This window comes from Panthera tigris, chromosome E3, assembly GCF_018350195.1.
Source record: "Panthera tigris isolate Pti1 chromosome E3, P.tigris_Pti1_mat1.1, whole genome shotgun sequence".
Classification (NCBI taxonomy): domain Eukaryota; kingdom Metazoa; phylum Chordata; class Mammalia; order Carnivora; family Felidae; genus Panthera; species Panthera tigris.
Window position 1 is genome coordinate 40,161,311 of NC_056675.1, and position 12,322 is coordinate 40,173,632.

The following is a 12,322-nucleotide window of genomic DNA, read 5'->3' on the forward strand; positions in this document are numbered from 1 at the left end:
CTGGGAGGACCTGGCGTGGGAGAGTGTGGACGACCGGGCAGGGGGAGCACCGCGCCGGGCTGGGAGGACCTGGCGTGGGAGACTGTGGACGACTGGGCAGGGGGAGCACAGAACTGGGCTTGGAGCATCTGGCGTGGGAGAGTGTGCATGTCGTGGTTTGCGTTGACGACATGAACCGGCCGCACGTTTGTCACGTGGGATTAAATAAAATGCACCATGGAAACGCTGCAGCCGCCTCTGTTTGCTTTCTTACTGTGGTCGCGAGGATCCTGGAGCCCGCGCGCAGCCCGCGCCTGTGGCCCGCACCCTCTCCTGCTCCGGCCGCGTGCCTCTGCCTGTTCTATCTGTCCCGGACAACCCCTTCTCTGACCGGCTGGCCGGAGAATGCCCCCGCCTGTCCCTCCCACCCGGGGCCCGCTGGGGTCCTTGCTCCTGACCCACAGGCCAGCAGCCACTCCCTGCCCTGGCCCTGGCCGGCTGAATGGTGCCCTCTCGGGTCTTTCTGGGAACAGGCAGTTGGGAAGGCCTTGCCGGGAGAGTTGAGGGCCCGGGTTCCACTGGCAGTTGGGCCGTGACGTGCGAAGGTTCTGGTGACGAAAAGACGGTTCCGGAAGAGGCCCTGCTGCCGTGTGGCTCTTGTCTACCTTGCTGTTGGATCGGAAGGAGAGACGCGAGGGTGGGTGCCCCCCGAGGCCTTCCCTGCCTCCGTCCAGCCGCCCTGGTGCGAGGCCCGTGGCCTCTGGGCAGCGGCTGAGGCCATGGACGGTGGTTGCCGGTGAAGCCGTGTCGGGTGAGCCTGGTACCAACGGGGGCCGAGCCAGGAGGGCAGGAGTGTGGGCCACCCAGGACGGCACTAATTCCTTGACCCCTCAGGTCGCCTCGCTGCCCGGGGGCTCCCTCTGGAACTGGGCAGGCAGAGCACTGCCCTGTTGTTTCCGCTGCCTAGTGCCGTGTGTCCTCAGGCTCCGGTCTCTCTGGGGCAGCGCGAGCCGAGCCCAGCCGGGGCTGCGCTGGGTGACTCAGCTGGACGGGTGGAGGTGAGCGCAGTGGACACTGAGCTCAGCGGACAGGGATTTGAGTCCCTGTTCTCCTGAGCTCCACCTGGGGGCCTTCGCCGGCCCAGAGGTCGCCTTCATACAGAGCTGGCCGCTAGCCACCCCTTATCCGGGGCTTCGCCCCCCTCTCAGGCGAGCACCATCACCCTGGGGGACCTGGGGCTCTCCCTGGAGGAGGAGCTGGCCAGCCCCGGGCTCTTGAGTCTGGAGGAGATCTCCGAGAGGTATGAGCCCAGCCACCTGGCGTCTGCCACGTCCGTCCCCGAGCAGGATCCCGCTAAGCCCTGGAAGCAGCTGGAGCAGTGGTGAGCCCGTGTGGAGCCGGGGAGGGAGCGCCACGCTGCCTACCGCCCCCACCCCCTGGCACACGCGGCCCGACTCAGCCTGCTCCTCGCCCTGGCCAGGGTGGCCGACCTGCAGGCCGAGGTGGTGTCCCTGCGGGAACACAGGGACCGCTGTGAGCCGGCCATGCTGAGCCTGCTCCGGGAAGTGCTCCGGCTGCGGGCCTGCGTGAAACTTCAGGACTCCGAGCTGAAGAAGCTTCAGCAGGACCTACGGCGGGTGGCCCGGGCCCCCGAGAAGGAGGCCCTCGAGGTCAGCTGCCCGCCGTCCGCACCCACGGGCGGGGCTCCCCGGCCCCTGTGGGTGCCGGCCGTGCTGTGAGGCTCAGCCTGCCCTTCCTCCTTCCAGTTCCCTAGCCCCCAGAACCAGACCCAGATGCAGGCCCTGGACAGGAGGTACCCCACACCGATGGCCTGGGCCCCAGCGGGGAGGTCAGGGGCTTTGGGAAAGCGGTGGCTGGGGCGGGAACCTGGGGTCCCGGTCGCCTCGCTCTGGTAAGCAGCGTGTATCCACGGCCCAGCCCGAGAAGTCTGGGTTTGCGTGGGCCGTGGCACCTGCAGAGAGAAGGGCGGGAGACCCGTTGCCGGGGCCCCTGGGCCGGGACCTGAACCCCAAAGGCGGCCAGGAGGGCGGGCCAGGCAGGCCCCAGGCAGAAGTGGCTCTTGCGTGCCAGGCTGGTGGAGGTCCGGGAAGCCCTGACACAGGTCCGGAGGAAGCAGGCGCTCCAGGACTCTGAGCGGAAGGACACCGAGCAGGAGGCCAGCCTCAGGTGGGCCCCGCCTGCCTCCCTCCTTGGGGGCCGGCTCTGAACTTCCCACGTGTGGTCACGTGGGTAGGAGGCACCGAGGCAGGGAAGGCGTCCCCTGGCCCTTGGTGCCACGCTGCTGGTCGACAGGGTGGAGGGCTCGGACCCCCCTGGACCCTCTGTGGGGAAAAGAGAGTTAGGTCCAGAATCCCTACCGCTCTCTTCCCCATCAGTCACACTCATCCAAGCCGCTGTCACGTCCCCGCATGGGTACGCGGAAGTCAGCGGCTTATCCTTGTCTGTGTTTGCCCAGGTGGCCTGTAGGTCAGCCTGGGCCCCCCGGATGCAGGCCTGGCCTCGAGAGGGACTCTCAGTGTCCGGAGGCCCCGAAAAGTTCACGGTAGCCCCACAGCCAGGCCCTCTGGCCGGCCGGGCTGCCGTGACCCTCGCCGTTGCCCTAGGTTGGCCGAGCTGGCCGGGAGGCTGGAGCAGGAGGAACTGTCCCGGGAAGCGGCCTGCAGCGGTCTGCAGAAGAGCCAGGAGGAGGCGAGCCAGAGGGCAGACCTTGAGGTGGCCAAGGTGCAGGTACCAGGAGGGAGGCCGGGCCCGGGCAGCCAGGCGGGCCGCCACCAGGAGGGTCCGTCAGAAGAGACCGCTGCACCTGTAGCCCGTGTCCTCTCCGCCCACGTGACTGGGCCCACGTGGTCCCCCCACGGTCCCGCCCCGTCCGGTAGGTGGCCGCCAGCCACAGGTGGCTTCGTCCGTGGAAATGAGCTAACACTTTAGGTCCCTCGGTCACGTGAGCCACGTTCCAGATGCCCAGTAGCCGCACGTGGCCCACGGCTGCCGATTTGGGAAGCGCTGAGACCGAGCTCATCCTTCTGCACACATGACACCTCAGTGGCCCTGTCTTCGCCCCCGCCCCTCACCCCCTCCTGTGACCAGCACCCAAATCGGGACATAGGACGTCGTAGCCCTGAAGCCCCTTCCTCGGCCATCTCCCGGCGTGGTCCCAGCCCTGGGCTGGTCAGGTGCCCCCGCTGCATGAGACCCTGGGAGGCAGGGCAGGGCACGGGAGGCACGTCTCCAGACCCAGCCTCTTCAGCTCTGCAAACAGAGACCGGGGCCTGCGCGGGCCAAGTGCTCCCAGCTGCTGCCCACATAGCTCGGCTGCCCAGCTTCGGTGGCCTCCCTTCCTCTGCCCTTCGGGAAGGTGGCGTCTTGGCCGCATCGAGACCCTGCCCACCGCTGCGGCCGGGAGCTCCGAGAGGCACTCACTGGCCCTCGGATTCCTGACGTGCCAGGCGGGCTCCAAGCGCCCGCGTCTTCCCCAAGCGCTCTCGGGTGCCCGGTCAGCAAACTGTGGCCTCCGCCTGCTTCTGCAAAGCCCACTCATTTACTGTCATTCGCTTCTGCTTTTGCGCTGTAACCACAGAGCGGACAGACTGAGGCACAGACCCTTGGCCTCTCACAGAGACCGTGTGCTGACCTGCTCCAGAGCGCCCCGTGTGCAGGGGCAGGGCTGGCGGGGCCCAGGGCACAGCTGCCTGCAGGGAGGAGGGGGCAGGAGCCTGGAGCTCAAGGGCGAAGTGCGTGTGTGGTCTATGCACGCACGTCCCTGTGTGCGCACACGCGTGTGGATGTGTGCGAACGTGGAGAGCTGTCGTACTTACTCGGCTTCCCGCACGGAGGCTCCCGGCTCAGGGTGCGATTCCCTGGGTGTGGCGTCTGGTGGTCACCACGAGCACCAAGTGTGTTCCGGACCCTGTAGACCCTTCACAGCCCTGGTGCCTGGCGCTCTGGGGGGAACACGTGGCCCCCGCCCGCCCCGCCGGCCTTCCTCGGGAGGGTGCCGTAGGCCCAGCTCTGCGAGGCTCGGGGGCAGTGGGGGACACAGGACCCAGAGCCCCCTCTGTGATGGGCCCGGTTGGGCAAGAAAACCAAGAAGTCCGAGATGGCAGGGGGGCCGGGGGCGGACGTGGCGAGGAGGGAGGTCCGACCCCATGGCGGCCGCGCTGACCCCCCGCAGGCCCAGGTGACCAAGCTCGGGGAGGAGATGAGCCTCCGCTTCCTCAAGAGAGAGGCCAAGCTGTGCGGCTTCCTGCAGAAGAGCTTCCTGGCCCTGGAGAAGGTGGGAGCCGGCGGGCCTGCGGCCGGGCCGGGCCCCCCACAGCCCCACTCACGGCGGGCGGGGGCGGGTCTCCCCACAGAGGATGAAGGTCTCGGAGAGCGCCCGGCTCAAGGCGGAGGGCGGCCTGCGGGAGGAGCTGGACAGCAGGTGGCGGGGGCTGCAGGAGCTGGCCGAGGAGCGCGTCCAGGCCCTGCAGGGGCAGCACGAGGTGCGCAGTAGGGGGGCAGGGGCTGGGGGTGGCCGGGCCGGGCCGGCCGGCGCCTGGGCTCAGGGCCACTTGCGCACAGCAGCAGGAAGCACGCCGCCTCCTGGAGCAGTGCCGGGGCCTGGACGGGGCCGTGGTCCAGCTGACCAAGTTCGTACGGCAGAACCAGGTGTCCCTGAGCCGCATCCTCCTGGCCGAGCAGAAGGCCCGGTGGGTGTCCCAGCCCCTTCCTCCCCCCGCCCCCGCTGATGGGGGCTCCCGTCCCCCCACGGAGGACTCAGCGTGCCCCAGTGTACACAGCCCCCGTCCTGGTGGGCCCTGTGACCCTTCTCTGCTCCCCGGGTCTCCCGGATGGTTCTGGAGCCCGCCGCCAGGCGCCCGCCTTGACCCAGCGCCTCGGCGGGCAGGCGGCCTCGGCTGAGGGGCGGTCTGTCTGGGCACCGACCCCCAGGGACGTCAAGGGGCACCTGGAGGAGACCCGGGCCGGGGAGCTGGCCACCTGCCTGCGGGAGAACCTGACAGCCGTGCAGCTGGCCGGGGAGCTGGCCCAGCGGGAGGTGCGCAGCGCGCTGGAGCTGGTGAGGGCCGCGGGGCCCGGGTCGGTCTCCCGGTGGGGCCCCCGCCTCCCCAGGTGCCCGCACTCAGCCCAGCGCCCCGCAGCAACGAGAGAAGAGCCAGGCCCTGGAGGTGTCGCTGGCCGAGCTGGAGACGCAGGTGAAGGACCTGAGTGACCACTTCCTGGCTCTGAGCTGGAGACTGGACCTGCAGGAGCAGACACTGAGCCTTCGGCTGAGCGAGGTGCGCGCGGAGCTGAGGGGGGTCACCTGCACCCCACCCCCAGCCCCAGCCATCCCCAGTGCCTGAGAAAGCAGGCCTGACAGGCGGTCCCAAACCTCCCGCCCCTGCCCAGCTGCTGTCCACGAGGCCCATGGCGGCCCCGACCACAAAGCGGATTCCAGAGGGGCCGGCAAGGTGGCCTGGCCCTTGGGTTTTTTCCTCTTTCTAGTCACAGTGTCGTTGACCTTTAATTCCCACGCCCTAGAGTCCACCCTTGGAAAGGGTGGGGATCGCGGCTGCTCACGTATTCAGGGTTGGACAACCACCACGTAACTCGTAGATCCTTCCTGTCACCACAGAGGAAGCCCTGGTGTGGCTAGTGGTCACTCCCTACCCCGAGGCCCCTGGCGACCGCTGATCTGACGCCCGCCTCTGCGGATTTGCTTGTTCTGGACGTTTCCTATAAATGCTTCCATACAGTGTGTGACCGGCTTATCTTTTCTTCCGCTGATGGACGCCGCACCGCCCCCTGGTCTGGCCACGGAAGGCGCTGCTGTGAATACACGTCCACCCTTCCACTGTGGGGCGGGGCCCCCCAAGCCTCCCAAGGCCACACGTCCACCCTTCTGCTATGGGGCGGGGCCCCCCAGGCCTCCCGAGACCCCTCCCCTGCAGGTGTGGGCAGGCTGCCCGTTGTGCCCTTGCTGACTGACTCCTGGTGGGCTCGGGGCCAAGCCAGGCCTCCTTCTTCCGGATATGGCTCTGCCCAGCCTGGGGGCCCTGCCCGGGGTCCCCGGGTCCCTGGAGAGTGGCTGTGTGCAGACCGGGTGGACGAACTCAGAGTCGGCCCCCTCCGGAGCTCTCTGCTGCCTGGGTTCAACTCTGGCTCCAGTGGGCCCCGTCCATCCATCTGTCCCCCCTCCCTGTCCCCGCTGTGTCCTAGGCAAAGAGAGAGTGGGAAGGCTCAGAGCAGAAATCCCTGGAGGGCCTGGTCCGCTGTCAGAAGGAGGCTGAGGAGCACCTGAGGGAGGTGCGGGAGCGAGTGGACAGCCTGCCACGGCAGGTGGGTGAAGACCGGGTGCCCCGCCTCCCCCCTCCCCCCACCCTGCTGTGCCGCCCCGGCTGCCCGCCTACCTTGCCTCTGCTGCAGATAGAGGCCGTGTCCGACAAGTGCGTCCTCCACAAGAGCGACTCAGACCTCAAGATCTCGGCCGAGGGCAAGGCCAGGTGAGGCCCCAGCTCCTGGCCTCAGAACGGCCCTGCTGCGTCCACAAGTCTCCTACTCCCACAGCCCCCCGCCCCTCCCCAGCTCTGCGCTTGGCCCCACCGGGTGCAGCCCACACACATCCTCCACTGGGCCTTCTGTCACCCACTGGGGTCCCCCCAGTTCCCGCTGGAGGGGTGGCAAAGCTGGGCGCCCCCTCACGCCCTGGGCCTGGGACCCCCGCCCAGAGCCTCCTGTTCCTACAGGGAGTTCGAGGTCGGGGCCGTGCGGCAGGAGCTGGCCTCTCTGCTGTCCTCTGTTCAGCTGCTCAGGGAGGGCAACCCCGGGCGTAAGATCGCGGAGATCCAGGGCAAGCTGGTCACGGTACCCCTGAGCCCCTGTGCCCATCACACTCGGCAGAGGGGCCCCCAGGGAGGCCCTAGAACCAAGACACCCTGAGCGGGGACACCTGTCCAGAGTCCCCAGACGCTGGGCTGCCAGCAATCACGGTGACAGGCGCCGGCTGAACCCTGGACTGAGTGACGCGCCCCAGATCCCACATGTCACGGGCCAGCTCCTGCCTGAGTGACGGGGGGACAGGGGTAGGGGCCAGCCTCAGGCCCGAGGGTTCGCCCCGCCCAACAGACGAGGGCCGTGTTTAGTTTCAGAACCAAATAATGAAACTGGAGAACAGCATCCAAGACAACAAGACCATCCAGAACCTCAAGTTTAATACAGAAACCAAGCTGGTGAGAGAGGTGGCCCCTCCGTGGACCCTGCCCCCCTCCCCCCTCCCCGGCACAACCTCTGGCTTTGTGGCCTTCCCCATGTCTGTCCATCTGCGTGTCTGGCCTGAGCGGGGTTTCCCGGTAGATAAGACCCTGGTTTGTCCAGAGGGAGATAAATCCCGTCTGCTGTCGGGCCCCCTGTGGCCAGATTCCTGCATTCCCGCACTGGCCCCTCCTCACGGTGCCCTTGTCCACAGCGCGCGGAGGAGTTGGCCAGCCTGCGTGAGAGCTTCGTGCGGCTGTGGAGTGAGGAGGGCCCGTGGGCGCTGACGCTGGGCAGCAGGAGGGTCCTCAGGTCCCTGGTGAGGCAGCGGTTTTTCATCAAGGACGCGGCCCCCGGAGAGGCGGTCCCCATGAACTGCTGGGGCGTGTATCAGGCCGTGAGGTGGGCAGGGAAGCCGCCCTCTGGAGACCCCTCCAGGTCAGGGTGGTGCCGGGGAGGCCCCGAGGTCAGCAGGCGTGAGCCGCGTCTCCCGGCAGGTGGCTGCAGTGGAAGGAGGTCCTCGTGAGCCGGGTGGCGCAGCGGAGGGCGCGCGCGGTCTCGGAGAGGTCCCTCTGCCAGGAGCCCGTCTGCACGCTCACTTCCGCGTCCCTTTCCCGGAAATAAACGTGCCAGCTCCTGTTGCTGTCGGAGTCCAGAGTCCCCTCCCCCAGGAGCGCGAGCCCAGTGAGCCCTCCACCCAGGGCTTTCCTGGGCCTTCCTGCCGACGGCCGTGGCGTCCCGGGGCCCCAGCCACTCACTGCAGGCCTCCTTGAGGGCCAGCTGGCCCGGGTCTGGGGTCCCCTGGGTCACGCCCGCGCGGTGGCCAGCACAGGAAGCAGCTCCCCCTGCCCCGATCTGGGGAGCGAATGTCGCGTTTGCTCCCTCGCTCGGGGAGCGCCCTTTCTTCCCGCCTCCAAGGAGGCCCTCGCTCTTCCCACGTGGCTGGCCCTGCCACCTGCCTCGGGGCCTCAAGGAGGGGCAGCCCCAGGGCCGGGTGGGTGGGCAGGTGGTGGGAACAGCTGCCCTTTGTTGCCCACCTGGGGCCTCAGGGATGTCTGGGTGGCGAACAGCCTCGCCCAGAGCCAGGCACAGTGTGTAGACCCCCTGAGCACATGACCTCTGAGGGGCTGCGGCTCCTGCCCGGGGGGGCCTCTGCTGGGGGCCGACTCCCTGGGCCTGCCAAGTCCCGACCTGAGCTGGCTTGTTCTGCTGGCTGCCACCATGGTTGGGGGGCCCAAGGGGCTCCTCCGAGAGAGCAGTGACAGTCCAGAGGTCTGCTGCTCCGGCCCGCCCCCCACCCCCGACCCCGGCCCACTCGCTAGGCCTCGGCCAGCTGCACCCCATCCAGGGTCTGGGGGCCTCCGCCGGGCAGTTCGGGGCCGGTCTCCGCAGACCAGCTGGCCAGCAGGTCGCTGAAGTCGGGCGTGCCGGGGCGGAGCAGGCCCAGGGGGCCGGGCGCCGGCTCCTCCCAGAAGGAGACCGGCAGCTTCCTCTGGGTCATGGGGACGATGTGGCCGTACTTGCGCTCCAGCCGTAGCCGGCGGCCGGCCGGGGCCCCGGGCCCCGAGTACTGCCGCAGCCCGTAGTCAAAGAGCTCGGCCAGGGGCCCCAGCCCGCGTGCCTGCCCCTCGGGACCCCTCGGGGAGAGGACACCGGGCTCCATAGCCTCCTCGCCACCGGGGGGCCCACCCGGAGCCCGGTTCACCAGGTCAGCACAGCGGCGGCCCTGGGCTGAGCTGTCGTCCTCACGGATGTCACGGGTGTCCAGGTCCTGCCCCCTGTCCTTGCGGCCAAAGTACCGCTGGATGTCGCCACTGATGAGCTCGGAGAAGCGCAGCAGCTGCAGGGGGTTCTCGGGGCTGCTGGGACCCCGGGGGGCTGCTTCTGGGGCCCAGTCTGAGGCCTGGGGGGCTGGGCTGCGGCCCTCTGGCCCCGCCCCCTCCAGCTCCTCCTCCCCCTCCTCCCCCTCCTCCTCCTCCTCCTCAGAAGTCTCTTGGGGCTCCGGGTCTGAGGGCAGGAAGGGCCCGTGGGTGGGCAGGGGCAGCCGGAAGTCGCAAAGAGGCCGGATCACTCCTGCGGCCATCTCCTCAAGGCCCGAGCTTCTGGGGCCTCTGGGGCAGCAGGTGCAGCTGGGGAGGGAGGCGGAGAGAGCACAGGTCAACCATCAGGTCCCCAGGCCTTGCAGCCACACTGGTGCTTACAGAGGGTGTCATGCTCAGAAGCTGGTGAGGTTCACAGAGAGCCTGGGACCGTGGGCACTGTGGGCGGTGGGCATCGCAGGGGTGGGGAACAGGAAGCTAAGGGATGTAGAGGTGGCTCTGCTGGGACCGTGGAGATGGGGCAGGTGGCAGGCGAGGGGAGTGCCAGCCCAGGGGAGCAGAGCCCTGGTCCCAGCATGGAATCGCCCTGGCTCTTGATGGGACAGGCCCGCCGAGGTGGCATCTACCCAGGTGCTGACAGGGGGGCCCCCAAGATGCCCACACTGAGCCCGGGAGCTGGGCCTGACGGCCTCGACCAGCCTGCTGGGTCCAGGGCCCAGAGCCCTTATGGTTTCGGGGGGCCTCGGGGGCTTAGGGGAGGCTCAGAGCTGGGCGCTGTTTCTCCCATGCTGTCTGATGGGTCCCAGGCTTTCATCTGTCTGGTCCCTGCCCGGGCACCTGGGGTTTGGCAGGGTCAGCAGGTCAGCAGGAGGCAGGGAAGGTGTGGGGTGGGAGTTTGAGGAGGTGGGGGGGGGGGGGAGGTGCTGGCCCTCCCTGGCCTGATGCCAAAGGGGGTTGACTCTGAGCTTTGGAGCGGTCACCCCCCGGGGGGTGGTGCCCTCACAGCGGGCAGGCAGGTGGTGAGTCCTTTTGCCTCCTGGCAAAGCACAGAAAGGGAGGGTGACGTGGGGAGAGGGAGAAGGGGGTCCCCAGGTGGTCAGAACCCTCACCCCAGGGAGGCTGGGTGTCACTCAGGGTCAGGCCAGCCTGGGGAGGGCAGGGGCCATGCTGTGCTGTGGCTCCTCCCTGCCAGGGGTCCCGTGGCCCCAGCTTGGGCTCCTTGGGCTCCTCCTCCTTCAGCCGCACCCCTGTGCCTCAGCGCCGCCCTCCCCCACCCCCAACCGACCTCCATGGCCCCTGGTGGGTGGTCCCCACAGCCCACTTGGCGGGAAGGGCCCGCAGCCTTCCCGGGGAGGGGGGGGAGGCCGCATCCCGCCCGCCACCCGGTGGGGCTCCTACCTGGAGGCCTGCAGCTCCCGCGGGGCGGGCCCGCCTCCACCTGGGCTCCAACATTTATAGCTGCGCTCCGAGGCCGGCCGGGCTGGCAAATATTTGGCGACTGCATTGTCATCGCAGACTGGGCAAATAGAGCCCGTTTGCTTTAGCGCCCGGCAACCAGGGCCCCGCGGGGGGAGCCTCAACCTGCCCGGGGACCGTGGAGTGTTTGCCGCAGGCCCAGCTGGCTCACACCCGGGCCGAGGGCCCTTATCTCCGCCACCGACTGGGACCCGGACCAAGCTTTGTCAAATAGGCGGAAAATTAAATTTCATGCTATTTTGACTTCTGGAGTAGCCCTTCTCCAGCGCACATCCTGCCCGGGCAGTTCTCTGGGTAAACGGTGCTGCAGGCCGGCAGAGGAAGCTGCGGGACCACCAGCCCCCGTGGTGGCCTCATGCGGGGGCCCCCTGGAACCCCCACTCAGCCCCCTCTAACCGCCAGGCCTTGCTGGCCCTGTGAACAGTCTCAACCCTCCCCCAGCAGGACCCCCGGGGGCCCCACATCCCGGCCCCCTCCCCCGGCTCCTATGTCCCACAGCTGCAGGCGTGTCCCTGCCCCACCCCCGACACAGGGCTTCACCCCCAGGGTCCAAGCTGAGATGACCACTCTTTCCCTGGTGCTAAGCTTTTTTCTGGGGGGCTTTGCGCCCACCCCACTGCACCCCCACCGTGGAGCGTGCTCCTCCCCTCGGGTTACACCATCAGCAGGCCCCCAGGGGGACTGCGTGTGGTGCTCCCCAAGTGTCCAGGGGCCCCCCCCTGTAGTCAGTCACCCAAACTGTAGGTGTTGTCCAGGTGGGAACCCGTGCCACACTTCTCCCCCACCATCTGCTGTGGCGCTCCTTGGTGGTGACTGAGTCCCGGCAGCCTCTGCCGCCATCCACACAGGGCCACGTCCCAGTTCCTCTCTCACAAGGACGCCCATCGTTGGATTCGGGGCCCACTGGGCTGCAGTCTGACCTCATATTCGTAACATCTGCAAAGACCCTATTTCCACGTCAGGTTCCCTTCTGAGGTTCCAGTGGACCAGATGCGGCCTCTGCCGGGTGCTTTGCTCCCCTGGAGCACCCCCCACACTGCCTGCTGGGAGGACTCCAGGGTCCCGTCCGCCACGGCTCAAAGCCACCACTGCTTGTGGGCCAGCCAGGTTCTGAGCACAGGACAGCGGCCCCCTCCCACCTCGGCGTGCACCCGGCCCCTGATGTCCCTTCCAGCTCCCTGGGAGGGTCACGATGCCCTCCCGTCCTCCCCGGGCCCTTGGCCTCCGCTCCTGGCTCCGTTCCCTTCAGGCAGGGGACAGCCCCCGTCCCACCCAGTGGCACCCCGTTACACACGGGGTGTGGGCACAGACCCAGGCCTTTCCTGCAAGTGGGGGCCGTGGGTGATTGCTGCCGGTCATCTCTCGAGCACCTGGAGGGCCCAGTGCAGGAGCCCCTGGTCAGAACCCCCAGCTCTGGGGGACTCAGGGAAATGAAGCCATCCCCCCGGGCCAGGCCGGTGACTTGGCAGGGGCAGACCTACGGAGCTGCCAGCATCCCGCAAGCAGGTGGTTCACCGGAGGCAGGGCCCCTACGCGTGCCAGGGGAAGGCTGCAGGCCTCCCTACGGCCTGTGTTCACTGACGGGGTTGAAGCCAGGCCCCGGGCGGTCTGTGTCGTGAGTCCAGTCTACGTTTGGACCTCAGTCTGCTGTGGGGTGGCCCAGCACAGTCCAGCAGCAGCCCTCTGGGAGAGCCCAGGACCCCAGGGAGGGGCTCACCAGGTGTCCAGACTGGAGCCGCAGTGTCCCCTGCAGCTCGTCGGGAAGGACTGGGGCCCGGGCCCTGGAAGGGGGTCAG

General features: G+C 68.5%; 2 protein-coding genes across 9 annotated transcripts; one reads left to right on the top strand and one right to left on the bottom strand.

The window, feature by feature from the left end:
- The first annotated feature begins 39 nt into the window (after positions 1 to 39).
- CCDC154 (coiled-coil domain containing 154) lies at positions 40 to 7,871 on the top strand. 8 transcript variants are annotated; one of them, XM_042971067.1, is made up of 18 exons: positions 40 to 676; positions 1,188 to 1,360; positions 1,460 to 1,649; positions 1,746 to 1,792; positions 2,071 to 2,166; positions 2,604 to 2,727; positions 4,172 to 4,273; positions 4,353 to 4,481; positions 4,561 to 4,688; positions 4,930 to 5,035; positions 5,139 to 5,276; positions 5,736 to 5,810; positions 6,199 to 6,318; positions 6,406 to 6,482; positions 6,726 to 6,843; positions 7,122 to 7,208; positions 7,445 to 7,632; positions 7,728 to 7,871. In XM_042971067.1, the coding sequence occupies exons 1-18, from the start codon at positions 482 to 484 to the stop codon at positions 7,852 to 7,854; spliced, it is 2,220 nt and encodes a 739-aa protein (XP_042827001.1). In that variant the 5' UTR covers positions 40 to 481; the 3' UTR covers positions 7,855 to 7,871. The 8 variants fall into 8 exon arrangements, with proteins under 8 accessions (XP_042827001.1, XP_042827005.1, XP_042827003.1 ...); XM_042971069.1 differs by having other exon boundaries at positions 41 to 676; positions 4,930 to 5,056; positions 7,705 to 7,871; XM_042971063.1 differs by having other exon boundaries at positions 41 to 676; positions 4,930 to 5,056.
- A 633-nt stretch (positions 7,872 to 8,504) lies between these two features.
- Positions 8,505 to 9,858, bottom strand: PERCC1 (proline and glutamate rich with coiled coil 1). The gene has a single exon (XM_042971072.1). It carries the CDS (start codon positions 9,311 to 9,313, stop codon positions 8,549 to 8,551), a length of 765 nt encoding a protein of 254 aa, XP_042827006.1. The 5' UTR covers positions 9,314 to 9,858; the 3' UTR covers positions 8,505 to 8,548.
- Positions 9,859 to 12,322: the final 2,464 nt, after the last annotated feature.